Raw genomic sequence first — 14529 nt, 5'->3', positions numbered from 1 at the left:
CCTAGATTCAGCACTGAGTATCATGTCAATTAATTGTCGATTTGCATATTAATGAATTTTCGTAATTAAGCTGATATGGCGAGAAATGGTTCATCAAATTTCATGAAACTTGCTACATATGTTAAGCTCACATTGCTCTAGCATTGAATAAAGACAGAATATAGTATCATGTTAATCAATATTTAATTTACATATCATGTAATGAACTTTCCTAATTAGAGTGATATGTCCAGAAACACTTCATCCATTTACATGAAACTGTACAGATGTTGATTTCACAGTGTTGTAATACAATTCATTGACACTTTAGCAGTATCGTTTATGGAATGTGGAACATGTGCTGATCAGTCAGTGTTATATTAGAATGCAAAAATGTTTGGCAACATCCTCTCGATTAATTACCGGGTTCGTACGCTCCTGGAAAGTCCTGGAAAGTCCTGGAATTTAAAACACTCCTGGAAAGTCCTGGAAACTCCTGGAAAATCAAAATTTACTCCTGGAAACTCCTGGAAAATCGCTAGTTACGATCGCACACGGTCGAGAACAGCCAGATCGTAAAGGCGAATGTCAAACAGTATAATTGTCGAACGTCAATCGTAAAATGCGAAAAGTTGTTTTGCGACAGGTGGGGAGCCCTCCTGAGACAAAATTTGGAAAGCGTAGTAATGTTTCTTATAATGTCGTAAAGGGGTACTCTTGCACTAGCGTGGGCGAGACCATGTTGTGTATTCTATTATCCATGGTTTTGCACGCATGTACCGTGACATCGAAGTAGGCATGAGTTGCTTGTGGAGGGACCGTGTTGAAATTTTAAGTTTGTTCGGGTCATCAGTCACAGTAATGCCTCCTGCAGAGTGTTTATTCAGCGACCATTGGTTGAAACAGCCCGAGTACAAAGGATGGCTGGAGCAGGGCGGGCACAAGATAAATTCACGGCAAGATGCAAACTTTGTGAAAAGACTTTCGATGTATTGAAAAGCCTAGCACTGCGTATGATGCTCTGTGTTCCCATGGCTTGCCGTTCGGTACCTTCATGCGAGATATCGCCGGCCTTTAGGCCCTTGACCGTGTACGTGTATCGCCAGCACACTAATGGTTTTGGACGTCATGCGAACAGTTCTTTTACAGTCTGTGAGCGGTTGAGTTATTCGGGTAGGCATACGGTAGATTTGAATCGAGTTGATTTCAGCCGAAAGTAGTTAGAAAAAAAGTTTTTTGTGTGCGGTCCAAATTGGTACCGCATGTCTATGGCTTAGCAGGGCTGTAGTGGGAGGCTTCATAACGTCGGGAACACGCAGCATTGTACGCGGGCTATGAAAAGCCATGCTAAAGGAGCAAAACATCGAGCACTGCAGGCTCTGGTAGGAAAAAACAGGAGCAAGTAAATCACAAATTGATGATTTCTTTGCCCGATCTTCATCAAATGTAAAGTCATCAACTAATTCTAAGCCTTCCCCGAGTTTATCTTTCCTGACACCACACTCACAACTGTCTCAGTCGTCAGTGATGTTATTCAAGATGTCGTCACCATCAAAACCTGTCAACTCGTCATTGACTGCATCTGGAAAATGGCATTTTTCAACCACAATACTCCTGGAAAATGGCAAAAAAACTCCTGGAAAGTCCTGGAATTTTGATTTACTTGAAGTGTATGAACCCTGAATTACCAATTTACTTATTTAGTGACCTTGAGTGTGTAGTTTTGATATCAAGTATGGAGCTTGTTATTGATGATGTTGTTTTTTAAGGGTCACAAAATCCCTATGAGTCTGGTTTTGGGAAGTGATATAATTTATGGACACCACACTTGGGTGCTATTAAAGCAGATTAGACAGGTTGAGTCCCAGATTATATAAGTGTCACTGAAAAGTTTCTGTGTCAGCTGGTTTGTATAATACATAAAGGTAGCCCTTAATAATTGAGTGTAGGATTACATGTAGTTTACATGCAATATGGCATTTGTCTCATACAGTTATGTTAACAATCACTATTTTCTTTTCTTAAGTTATCTTTTGCCAAATAGAAGTAGAGCTGGTAAAAGAAAGACAGAAGTACTCAGGAAGAACTGTAACCCACAGTGGAACCAGATGTTTGTATATGAAGGTTTAACATTGGAGGATCTGAAAGAGCGTGCATTGGAAATAACATTGTGGGACAGAGAGTCTGTGACATCGAATGACTTCCTCGGTGGATTACGTCTTGGCATTGGAAGTGGTCAGTACTTTAATTTTGTAACCTTTCTTGATGGTTTATGGCACTGTTAATACCTTAATTCTCCATGGACCCAATAGTTAATTTTTGACTGGTTTTTAGCATCATTATCATTTGCTGTATACACTCCTAAAGATGAGTAGATGGTGGGATTAGTTGAAACATTTGTTGTATGTACAAGTGTATGTCAGTTCACCTTGAAAACTTTAGAACTATATCATATCAGCAGTTGGTAAGAGGATTTTCCAAAGGTGAAAGACAGAGTACTTTTAAGGTGGTTAGAAAGGCTAGAGCGTCAGTTAAAATTTGAGAAAATAATGACAGTTTTTTGCAGTTTATATTGATAGAAACTAATTTCATGAAAGAAATAAAGGTCACGAGGTAAGAATACATAAAAAACTGCACAGAAAGTTTACAAGAAATATGTTATTTTTGCTTTTGGCAGGGAGTCTCTGTTAGCCCATAGAGGTTATGATTGTTATTTTCTCTGTGGGAGACTTCCTCCACCTGTCTCGTATGACCACTATCAAACAATGTATTCATGAGAAGACACTTGAAATTCAATAACATGATGACCTTCAAAGAATTACTTGCCAAAAGTCCACGAATAATTTTCTAAGAAAGGGGAAGTAAACCAGTTGTTTTACTTCTGTGAAACTGCTGCCGTGATATTTGGTTGCACAGGTGATGATGTGATATGAACAGTGTGCCCGCTAAGCCAATTTGATGTGTCATGAGGCAGGGCAAACCTGCCTGATGCAATTGAAATTACAAGTAATCTGACGCGTCACTGACGCAGCTGTAAAAAACCTGCCAAAGACTAGAAATGCTTAGCAGATTCATAATTTACGCAGAAAACATGTTTTCCTGTAGTTTTGGGTCAAAAAATATCTGAAAACATCATTTCTGTAGGTCTCTGCATTGATACTACGTACAGATAGTAAACTTATCTTGCTGATCAATCGATGGGCAAGGAGGCAGCCATTGTTGTTTTCACTATCTTCTCACTAACTCATGCGAGAGTATCAGGAATCGAGAAAGATATACAACCATAGAGGGCGCTATACTTCTTGCTGGTGACTTTTTAGTTATAACCTGTTCATGCATGCAATGACGCACACAGCATGTCAACTTTTCTTCAATTTGACTCCAAAAAAAATTTTTCCACCTGCCTTAGAGGGCACACTGGATATGAAATAGAACTGATTCAGAAATACAGAGCATTATGCTGCAGCAGCATGACAATGTCGGGTCGGGAAAAGTGTGATTGGATTGCCAAGTTTCTTAAAGGGACAAAATCGCCCATTTTCTACAAATTTTCCGATAGCAAAATTCCTCAGTCAAATCAATATTAGACCCAAATAGTGACCATAGATGGCTTAAAGGATATATAAAAGCGCCTTCTTGCTCTTTACAACAATGTTCAATGCTTGCCTGGGTGTCCGGGCGATTTTAATTAACTGCCATGGTTGAACCCCATCACATATAATAAATTAATGTGCACACTACTTCAGATCATCGTTTGGAAGAATGCGTGAGCGGCCTGTAACCTTCATACAATCTTCAGTACAATGGATAACGACGAACACACGCCAAAATGAACTACTGTGAAATAGTGAAACTTACATGTAAAAGGGACTATGCTATTTATCGAATGACACGGACTGTGAAACAGAAATAATACCATGGACCCAATTGTTCTATGATAAAGCTAAAACCATGTAAGATTGCTTCCGTATGTTCTTGATACTGATAGTGAAACAGTTACAGAGTCCTACATTTTCTTTGCATTTTATGGTGAGCAAATCTTGATCATAAACCTGCATCTTCGTAGACTTTTACTTAGCATTTTTCTGCCATTACATGTTTTTTCAAACATGCCATGATCCAGATGATCGAACATTGAAACATCGCACCCGGAAGTGTGAATGAACGTCGGTGACATCGTGGAACTGCCGAATACTATCGATCGTTTGTTACCTCTTCACATACAAAATCTGTGCGAATGTTATTGAACGGAGGATTTCTCTGTGCCTCATGTAATTATTTGTTACAGTTGAACTGTATTTCAAACCACTAGTGAGTACATGGATGGCAATGACCGCGACTTCAAATAGCAGCAGTCGCCCAATGTCTTCCGGTCACTCGCATCGCATGGCAGTTTTTACAGCATTTGCTGCACTGACTGATAGTGGTTTGTCTGACCGCTAAACAAAAACAAATAGCCGCGTATCTGCTTATAGGAAATCGGCCTTGATCACTAATGCTGTGAATACCGTAAAAGTCATGCCACGAACAGGAACACATCGTTTGAACCTTTATCTTAGACTTGATCCATGTCACCTGGCTTTCCTCGGCAGCTGAATTACCATCCACAGTGGAAGGCATTTCACCATCTGTAACTAATTTAAGTGCTGTTTACATTAGAATGGTAACAGTCATGGCATTAATCAAAAAATCCCCAAGGTTGTAAATATATTTCATGTCATCTGGCGTTATGTAATACCAAGGGATGGAACATTTGATATTCAGGAGGGGGTAGGGTCTAGAAGATTGATGAGGTAGCATTACTTTTTTACCAGATCCCTTGTACATATTTTTACCCACTCCCACCTTTTCTTCTTATCAAACCTCCTCTGTCTATTTTTTGTTGTTGACATTTGCTTATGTATTTAGGATCTGCTTGTCCCATTGCTATAGAAGTAGATATGCTTGTTCCTAAAGATGACCTCCAGTACCTAAGTTGCAGAGCTTACTAGTATTTGCTTTTGTCATTCTTGTTTTTCCTGGTTTAAATATTTCTCGAATGGACCAATTCAAACCGAATTATTATTATTATTATTATTATTATTATACTTTACTTAACGAGGGTAGTCTGATTTACAAAATGAATTGTAATTTCCATCAGAGCCCTCTAAAATAAGTCCATTGTCATACAAAGAGAAAGCATACATGGAAAAATTTTTTATAAATAAATATGCGAAACTTCTAATCCTTTGAAGAGACATAGTTGCATGATATATAACGCTTTCTTTTAGCATTACCGAATGTGAACACACTGTCCTTGACGGTATTTTTTACTGATTGTTAGTACATTATTTTTCCCCGCTCTCCCACCTTTCTTTTTGCTAATCCTTCTCTGGGTGATTTTTTTATTGACATTTGCTAATGTATGTAGGATCTGCTTGTCCCATTGCTATAGAAGTTGATATGCATGTTTCTGAAGTTGACCTCCAGTACCTAAGTTGCTGACCATATTTTTTTGGTTGTACTGTATAGAAATCATTGTCAAAAAATTCAACATAAAATTTTGCTTCTCTGAACGGATAGAAACAACAATCATCATTGATCTTTGGCACCCATACTAGTATGTACCAATGCCGATCAAATGTGAACGACACCGTATTATTGGCCGTATTTTTAATAATGGTCCCATTTACTTTGAAGTATGCTTCTTGGAAAAGTCCTTGAAGTAATCTGGGACCAGTCCTTGAAGCAACGGGGACCAGTCCTAGAGGCCAACTGGGACTGGTCCTGGAGTGCATTTTAAGCAAACTAGGGTCCCAGTTGGGGATTTGAGTACTCTTACATACTTAGGCAAACTGTGAAGCAAAACTGAATCCTATAAACTTAACATATATTTCCATCCTGCCTGCAGGTAAATCGTACAGTAAAGAGGTCAAATGGCAAGATTCAAGATTAGAAGAAATTGATTTGTGGAAAAGAATGTTAGAATGTCCAAACAAGTGGGTTGATGGTGATATATCGCTACGAAGTCATATGAATGGAAAGGAAGCTAAAGAGCCTCACTATGTGTAATTAGATATAATTATTTCACTCTTAGGGTTAGTCAAACAAATGTAAGTTTTTGCTACATCTTTGTAAGTTTTTCACTGAGATAAGCTGATAGAAACTGTAGACAACCCTGTCACTAAACACAGGGAAATGTCATATCTTTTTGTACACTTTATCAATAGCAAACTTAGCCCATTTAATTAATATGTAATATTTACATTGTGATTTTTTAGCTCCATATGGCCACATATGTATGTTCCAAGTGAAGCAATTAATATAGGTTTGAAAAATTGCCTGTATTTATATATGTATGTATGTATGTATCTATCTATCTATGTGTGTCTGTCCAAAAATACTCCTAAACCGCTGCACCTACCATCTTAGTATTTGGTGTACAGATTCACCCAGGGGTGGAGATTTGAATTTCTTCAAATGAACATGTCAGTGTCAAAAATATGCAAACGAAGTGGAAAAAAAGGAAAAATTCCTGCAAAGTGCTAATTAAAATCTCTATAACCATATGGTAGTGAAATTTTCATATTTGTATAATGTTTGGCCAAATTTTGGTCAAAAATTTTTTTCTACAAAAAGTACTCATCTGGTAGTTTTGATATTTGGTAGACAGGTTCATAAGGTTGATCAAAATGTTATATATTTAAATTCTGATAAAAGCTGTAATTTAGTGTATTGGGGGCAATTTTTGCCATTTTTCGTCAAAAAATTTTTTTCTCAAAAATAAGTTGTCTGATACCTTTGATATTCACTAGACATTTTCTTAATTTAATAATGTGCAAATTATGATGAAATGTTCAATTATGTAATTTTGCAGCTATTTTGCAATTTTAGTCAGATCGACCTGAAGTGGGCAATCAGAGATTTCCTCCTTCATCAACATATGTGTCACAAGAAGCTTTTCTCTACATAACGCAAAGGAGCTCTATTGGCTGTTAGGTTAGATGATTTAAATTTTCAGAGAAATTTCTTCAATGCTACATTTTTGTGAAGTTTTTCCTAATTTTGTGTTTGACAGAAAAAATTACAGAAATAGTCAGCTGTATTGATTTGAAATTTGGTTTGTAAATCCCTACAAATGTTCTAATACATATATTCTTGGTAGACAAATATATTTACAACAGCCACTTTCAATGCTGATTTGAAATTTGGCATAAAGGCTATATTGAGTGGTAGTACCATAACTTGTTCAGATTTTGATGTTATAAACAAAGTTAATATACAATGTTAAAAGATTGTCTTATTTTTGGCAATTTATACTAGTAGGTAGTTGATATTCAGAAGCAGAATACTGAAAAATTTGCCACAAGTTACAGCTTAGGATGTCCCTTTAAGAGTATCAAGGTTGTAAATACTTAACACATTTCCTGCCATATGGTCATTGTATCTCTTTATGTAAACATGGTTAATATTAAGGGATGGACCATTTGATATCCTGGGGTCCATAGGATGTAACAAAGTTTTGTTTAAATGCATCTGACTATGAATATCATGAGCTAAGGTCCATGGAAGCTATATTTCATGGAAGCTATAAATATCACTTTGGCGTGCCAAATGTAATCAAATGTGGGCAAAGTTTCATTGAAGCTATGCTTCATACATTATTTAGCTTGTTTTGATAACTATATGGGAGTAAACAGTGACATTGTCTCTATTTTCTAAATTTCAACTTTTCATCTTACTATATTTTTTCAAAACTCTTATTTGAAACACCATAAAAAAGCAGTAAAAGTTTCTTTGTGTATCCCCAAAGATGTCCCCTTTCTATATTGTTCAAATGGTAATGATTTTTTGCATATTCAGTTTATTTTACTAAATCTGAACCGTTTTCAGTCAAACAATTTTTTCAGATACCACTGGTCAAATTGCTTCAAATTTGTGTTACAGCTTTCTGAGGATGCAATCAATTACATTTAAATTAGCATAACATTAAAGGGGAAAGTTACCTTTAAAATTAATTTGGAATGTTAACATGATATGATCATTGAAAGGCTTTCGAGTCGATTTCATTCACTTTCATCTGCTGGCTAATAAACGGCGGTGTACTAAAATACCGGAAGTGACACTCAGTGTCAATGTACAAGGTTAGCAGAAATAAAGTTGTATGTGAAGACCACTTTGTGAAGGACTACTTTGAGCGAAACTTGGAGCTAAACTACTGAACTACAGGCCTAAAGGAAAACTGTCCAGGGCATATCCAGTGCGTCGCGATTGAACTGTACATACACTGCATGTAGACAGGACCACCTGTTCTAGACAAATCATCACTAACTCAGGGTGTTCTTTAGGCACAAGATATTAAAAATGCTCAGACTTTTCAGAAATGATGTTGATCTCTTTACAACAGCGGCCTTCCTTTGGTGTCAGCATGATTTCACAGTGCCTAAAGACGCACCATGCACGGGTTGACAGGCATGATCAATAAGCGAGATGAATTTGAACTTCATTATTAGACCCAGAATAGTCACTTTCCGAACTCCAGTCTCTCTCACTTTCTGAGGATATCAACCTTGGATCGTCGATTGCTCATTCAGGTTCAAGGTAATGGCCAATGATCTTCACCATATGTGCATACCATGTCCTTGATGTTGCAGAGCTTGGCTGTAAGTAACCTTGTTTTGAACTCTCTATGTACAAGAAGACGAACAAGTTTGATACGTCACTTCTAGTTCCCATGGTTCTACTTATGGCCACTGGGCAAACACGCGTAAGTGAAAGTAAATGAAACCAAGGCCATTGTGTTTATTTTTCACTAAATAATGACCTCAGAAAGGCTCAGAAAGGCTCAGTAACTTTCCCCTTCAAGATGTTTAAATTTTTTGAGATATTTTTTGGCAAAATTTTTCTCCAATTTTTATTAGTAACTGTTCATCCAATAGCAATCTCATTTGGTTTGTAATTTCCAAGGAATGACATATATCAGTATTATATAAATATCCATACTTCAGCTTTTGAGATTTTTTTCTCATTTTGTGCTGAAAAGTGTTCATATTTTGAATTCCACTGTCTGCCATACAGTGCTTATCTAAAACATGGATCTGTAGCATCGTTCGCTGTTCTTAAAATTTTTTTAGTCCCCACGGACACTGTCCAGGGGACACACTTATAGGTTTGGTTGTGTCCGTGTGTGCGTGCGTATGTGCGTCCGCCAATTCACACAGATATCTCAGAGATGCCTGGAGCGATTTCATTCAAATTTTGTACAAGGATTACTCTTATGTCATACATATGCCTGTCAATTTATTTTGTGATACAATCTAATATGGCCGCCATGCGGCCATTTTGTTATGATTTGATCATGTAAGGAGCCATAACTCAGGCACATCTCATCCAATTTTATTGTAAGTTTGTAGAAGGACATCAACCTTTGTCATACATGTGCATGTCAATTTGTTTCACGATACGATTCAATATGGCAGCATTGCGGCTATTTTGTTACGATTTTGTTATGATTTTTCATGTACGGAGCCATAACTCGGGTACATCTCAACAGATTGTATTGCAAGTTGGTACAACGACATCAACCTTTGTCATACATATTCATGTCAATTCTTTCATAATACGATTGATGATGGCCACATGGCAACCATTTTGTTACAATTTTTCATGTACGAAGCCATAACTCGGGCACATCTCAACAGATTGTATTGTAAGTTGATGCGAGGACATCAACCTGTGTGATGGCCATTTTTTCATGTCCCAAACCATAACTCAGACATGTATCAACCAATTTTATTCAAAGTTGGTACAAGGACATTGACTTATGTCATACATATGTACGTGGATTTGTTTCACGATATGATCCAATATAACGACATGGTGGCCATTTTGTTACTATTTTTTCATGTTCTGAGCCATAACTTAGGCATGTCTCAACTAATGTTATTCAATGTTGGTACAAGGACATTGACTTGTGTCATACATACGCATGTCAATTTGTTTTACGATAAGATTGCATGGCAGCCATTTTGTTATGATTTTTTTCATGTCCCAAACCATAACAGACATGTGAAAACCGATTTTATTCAAAGGTGGTACAAGGACATTGACTATTGTCATACATATGTACGTCTCTTTGTTTCATGATATGATTCAATATGGCCATGTGGCAGCCATTTTGTTTCAATTTTTTCATGTACAGAGCCATAACTCAGACATATTTCCACCAATATCATTTAAAGTTTGTTCAAGGACATTGACCTACATCATACATATGCACATCAGTTTGTTTCATGACATGTAGTAGTATCACGTCAATCATTGAATTTTCGTAATTTAACTGATATGTCAAGAAATACTGGTACAGATGTTAAGGTCACATTGTTTAAACAGTGCGAATAAAGACATTTATCGGTGTCATGGTAATTAATTTGTAATTGTATATGTATAATGGACTTTCTTATTAGAGTGATATGTCCACAAATACTTCATCAAATTTGATGAAACTTGGCACAGATGTTAATCTCAATGACACTTAGCAGTATTGTTTAAAATAAATGCTAATTCGCATTTACATGATAAATTTTTGTTTTTAGGGTGAATGTCTCGAAGCACTGCATCAAACTTTATGAAATATGGTACCAGTGATAACCTGTCAGTGTTAATTATGACAAGTGGGGACTGTGTCATCAACAATGACTTGTTACATTCCAAGCTGCTTCTTCAAAAAAGCCGGTCTGATTCCTTTAATATTTTGAGAACTGGTCCCAGGGGATGACCTTAATCAGATTTATTCAAATTGTGATAAAATATGCAAATTTGTATTTTTTGAGGCTAATTTTGCTATTTGGGCAAAATCTTCTCCTTAATTGCTGGTTCAACAGCTTTTTTTGTTATTCAGATGCCTAGGGATGACCCTATTTAGATTTGTTGAAATTGTGATGAAATGTGCAAATTTGTATTTTTAAGGCAATTTTTGTCATTAATGTGATATGTTCAAATTATGAAAAAACCTTCAATTATATTATTTCAGGGCCTGAAAATTACGCTGGTCCGAGGTCCCGGACCAGTGATTTTTTATCCCGGACCAGTATAAAATTACCCCTAAAAAGTCCGCGGACCAGTACAAATGGGAGCCAATTTATTTCACAAGGGAATTTCCAGTTATTTTCCCCGATTGTGTTCTAGTGTCTTTTGACGCAAAATTAGAAACTACATCCCCCAAAAATACGGGAGTTACTGGGACGCACTAAAATCAGGTCAAGAATTTCACTGAAACATAGAGTCCATTGTGAGACTACGTCTTCTAGCTACAAAATTACAATAAGTATCGCACATTTAAACTTTTGTCTATTTCTTGCATCACAATGTGAACTCTAAAGGAAAATCAATTATCCTGTTACAGTCTTGTGATTCATGATATGAGCAAGGTGATATGCATCCACTAGCCACTGCACTGGGCCCTGGAACAAAAATAAAATGCAGGGCCAAGTACATGAAAAATGTGGGGCCTAGACACTTCGCACCAAAACCAGTTCGCCCCACACAACTTCGTCCCAAACCATTTCGTACCAAAACCACCTCGTCCCAAGTACTACTTCTCCCAACCCCACTTCGCCCCAAGTACCACATCGTACTAAAACCACTTCGCCCAAAGTATAGTACCGTCAACTCGTCCTGAAACAACGATGTTACGACGTATCATAAGGTTGTTTTTACCTACAACTTGGAAGCATTTTGGCTACCGCGAACCATTTATTGTTGCATGAAACCATAAACGATAGAATAAGAAAATAGAAACACGCAAACGCTACAACTCAGGTGCACGGTGCCTTGCGCGGAATTGCACGATGTCGCGAAATGCGTACACTTTCAAGATTTCAGTCCCAGGATGACAGAAAGGTGGTTATTTTCAGCTTAACCAGTTAGCGATAGGTTTCGGGCAAAGTGGTTTGGGGACATGACTTTTGGGGCGAAGTGGTTTTGGTACAAGGTTGTTTTGGTGCGAAGTGGTTTTGGTGCGAAATAGTATGGGACGAGATGGTATGGTGCGAAGTGGTTTTGGTGCGAAGTGTCTGGGAACCACTCAACGCGGTAAAAACCAGACCATAGCCTCAACTAAAAATATCAGCAACCCCAAAATTGTGTAAAAATATTATATCTGTATGTATCAAAGTAGTATTTTGCAGTAAATTTCTCTGGAAGGAGTCTCATTATAACTTTCTAATCGTCCGTAGCAAGCAAGCTTCAGAATTAAAGTCACCATGCTGAATTCCTTATATAGTCAAGACCCTCTAGCTTGATTGTAGTTGAAATTAACAAGAACCACCAACTTGCTATTGCTAAAAAACTTTCGAAGGAAAAAGAAGTTCCTCACAGATAATTGGTGTTTTCAACCTATTTTTTGCAATTTAAATGGAAAAGAATCAACTGCTGGGCAATTATAAAAATGAAGTGAACTTTATAGCAATAGTAAAAGAAGAGCATGTTAAGTGTGTGTACAAGAGCTTGAGAAATCTACCAAGTAAATGCTTTGTAATGTGTCTATATAACAAAGATATAGACAGTTTTTGCTGTATGTAAATCCCAAGCAAATCTGATAGAAATACACGTATCACATGAGTACTAGAAATGAATCATTCTCGTATTGTTATGCAAATTTTTGAGGACCAGTGGATTTTACCTTGGGACCAGTGAAAAAAGACAGGTCACTTGTCCTGGGACCAGTGGGAAAAAGGAAAATTTTCAAGCCCTGTATTTTTGCTATTTTTTGTCAGACCATTCTGAAATGTGCTATCAAAGATTTCCACCTTCTTCATCAACACGTGTCACAATTAGTTATTCTCAGCATAAGACAGCGGAGCTGTATTTGCTGTTAGGTCCTTTTTCTCTTAAACAGTGCATACTATATTTAGCTTGTAACTTTTGGTTCAAATAATGGCTAAATTTGCACATGCAAATTTTTGGGCCAATTTTGGATTTTTTTGTCAAGACAATTGTTTCCCATGACACCACTTGTGTTACACCTTTAAAATTCAATAAATAGCCTGTTAGGAATACGTTCATTAATATTTGTAACTAATACCATATCAGGAGACAATGAAGTATTCTCATGTTGTAATTGCATACGCTGTAAGCTGAACTCACAGCAGACCTATATCATCAGCTACAAGGTTGCTAGTTTTCTGGAGAAAATTCAGTCTTTTTGTGTGAAAGAGTATCGTAATAGAATAATCAGCAAGGACAGTTTTTTTCCCATAGAATGTAAACATATTAGCACCCAAATAGTCCTGAAAAAATAGTAGGATATTAGTCAATAATAACATAGGTTTGAATTGCTTCAAATGTTGATTATTAAAGTTATGAGAATTTGATACTTTTTTAATGACTGATAGTTACAAATTTTTAGACACACATGATAGTTTTTCCAGTAATGATTATAGCAATGCAGCTGTTAACAAGGTAGCTCTTGTAAGATCTTTAAAATCACAGAAGATTATTCCATTTTCCCTTGGCTGGTTGATAAGATTTACTACCATTGACATTTTTTCAGATGCACATTTGTCCGGCAAACATTTCACCTACCGGTATTTGGGTAAATATACGATGTAAAGCATTGATTAACTTTCCCACTTTTATTGAATAAATATATCACTTACAGTCAATGAGTTAATGTGTCTGGTTTATGTAGCCCAGTCACTCCACAATCAGTTTTCATTATACACCATGAAATTCACACTGTCAACTTCCATTACATACATCCTGTCCTGAGTGAACTGTAACCCTATACTGTATAACATTATCAATGACTGGCATCCTTTTCAACCTGCAGTACGTTCACTGTGAAATTATTGGCATGTTGAATCCATGTTTTCAGCTCACGTGTTCATACATGTGAGCTAATGTCGCAGTGATGTCTGTCTGTCTGTCTGAGTGCTTGATATCTCAAAAGTTGCTCATCAGATCAGAATTAAATCTTGTACATAGATTAAGTTTGCAAATGGCAAAGAGTAATTAGTTTTTGGTGGGTGTGGGTTGCTTACTTTTTGACAATTTGCACAATTAATAATTTTAGAAAAAATGGATATACATTGAAAACAACTGCACATAATTTGATGAGATTTGCTACAAATGTTGATCACATCAAGATATATCAACTGTAAAAGATATTAAGGGGTGACATGAAAGATAATTATGAATTTGCATATTTAATGAACTTTCCTAATTAGGGATATATATCTGAATTGACCCAATCAAAGTTGGCGAAACTTGGTATGTATATTGAAGAAACTATGACTTAACATTATTGAAAGTTATTAGGCATTTTGAGTGAAGCCAATTCCTAATTTGCATATTGAATGAACTTTTCTAATTAGGGATATATATCTGCATTGACTGGACCAAAGTTGATGAAACCTGCTACATATATTAAAGTTATTATGATACAATATTATTGAAAGTCATTGAACTTCAGCCAGTTCCTAATTTGCATATTTAATGAGATCATTTCTGTCAATTCTTTATTTGCATATTTAATGAACTTTCCAAATTAGGGATATATAGTGAGATTTA

The 14529-nt window shown here is 36.5% G+C and overlaps 1 protein-coding gene across 7 annotated transcripts in view; it reads left to right on the top strand.

The window, feature by feature from the left end:
- Positions 1 to 13622, top strand: part of LOC139141698 (synaptotagmin-like protein 4) — a 152750-nt gene extending 139128 nt beyond the window's left edge. For all 7 annotated transcript variants that reach the window (XM_070711294.1, XM_070711292.1, XM_070711293.1 and 4 more), the window contains 2 exons: positions 2006 to 2214; positions 5870 to 13622. In XM_070711294.1, coding sequence (XP_070567395.1) covers positions 2006 to 2214; positions 5870 to 6030 — 370 coding nt within the window. In that variant the 3' untranslated portion in view covers positions 6031 to 13622. The remainder of the gene's footprint in view (positions 1 to 2005; positions 2215 to 5869) is intronic.
- The last annotated feature ends 907 nt before the right edge of the window (positions 13623 to 14529 follow it).

Source organism: Ptychodera flava, chromosome 10 (genome assembly GCF_041260155.1).
Source record: "Ptychodera flava strain L36383 chromosome 10, AS_Pfla_20210202, whole genome shotgun sequence".
NCBI classification, from domain to species: Eukaryota; Metazoa; Hemichordata; class Enteropneusta; family Ptychoderidae; genus Ptychodera; species Ptychodera flava.
The sequence above is the reverse complement of the archived record's forward strand: the minus strand, read 5'-3'. Positions and strand labels throughout refer to the sequence as shown.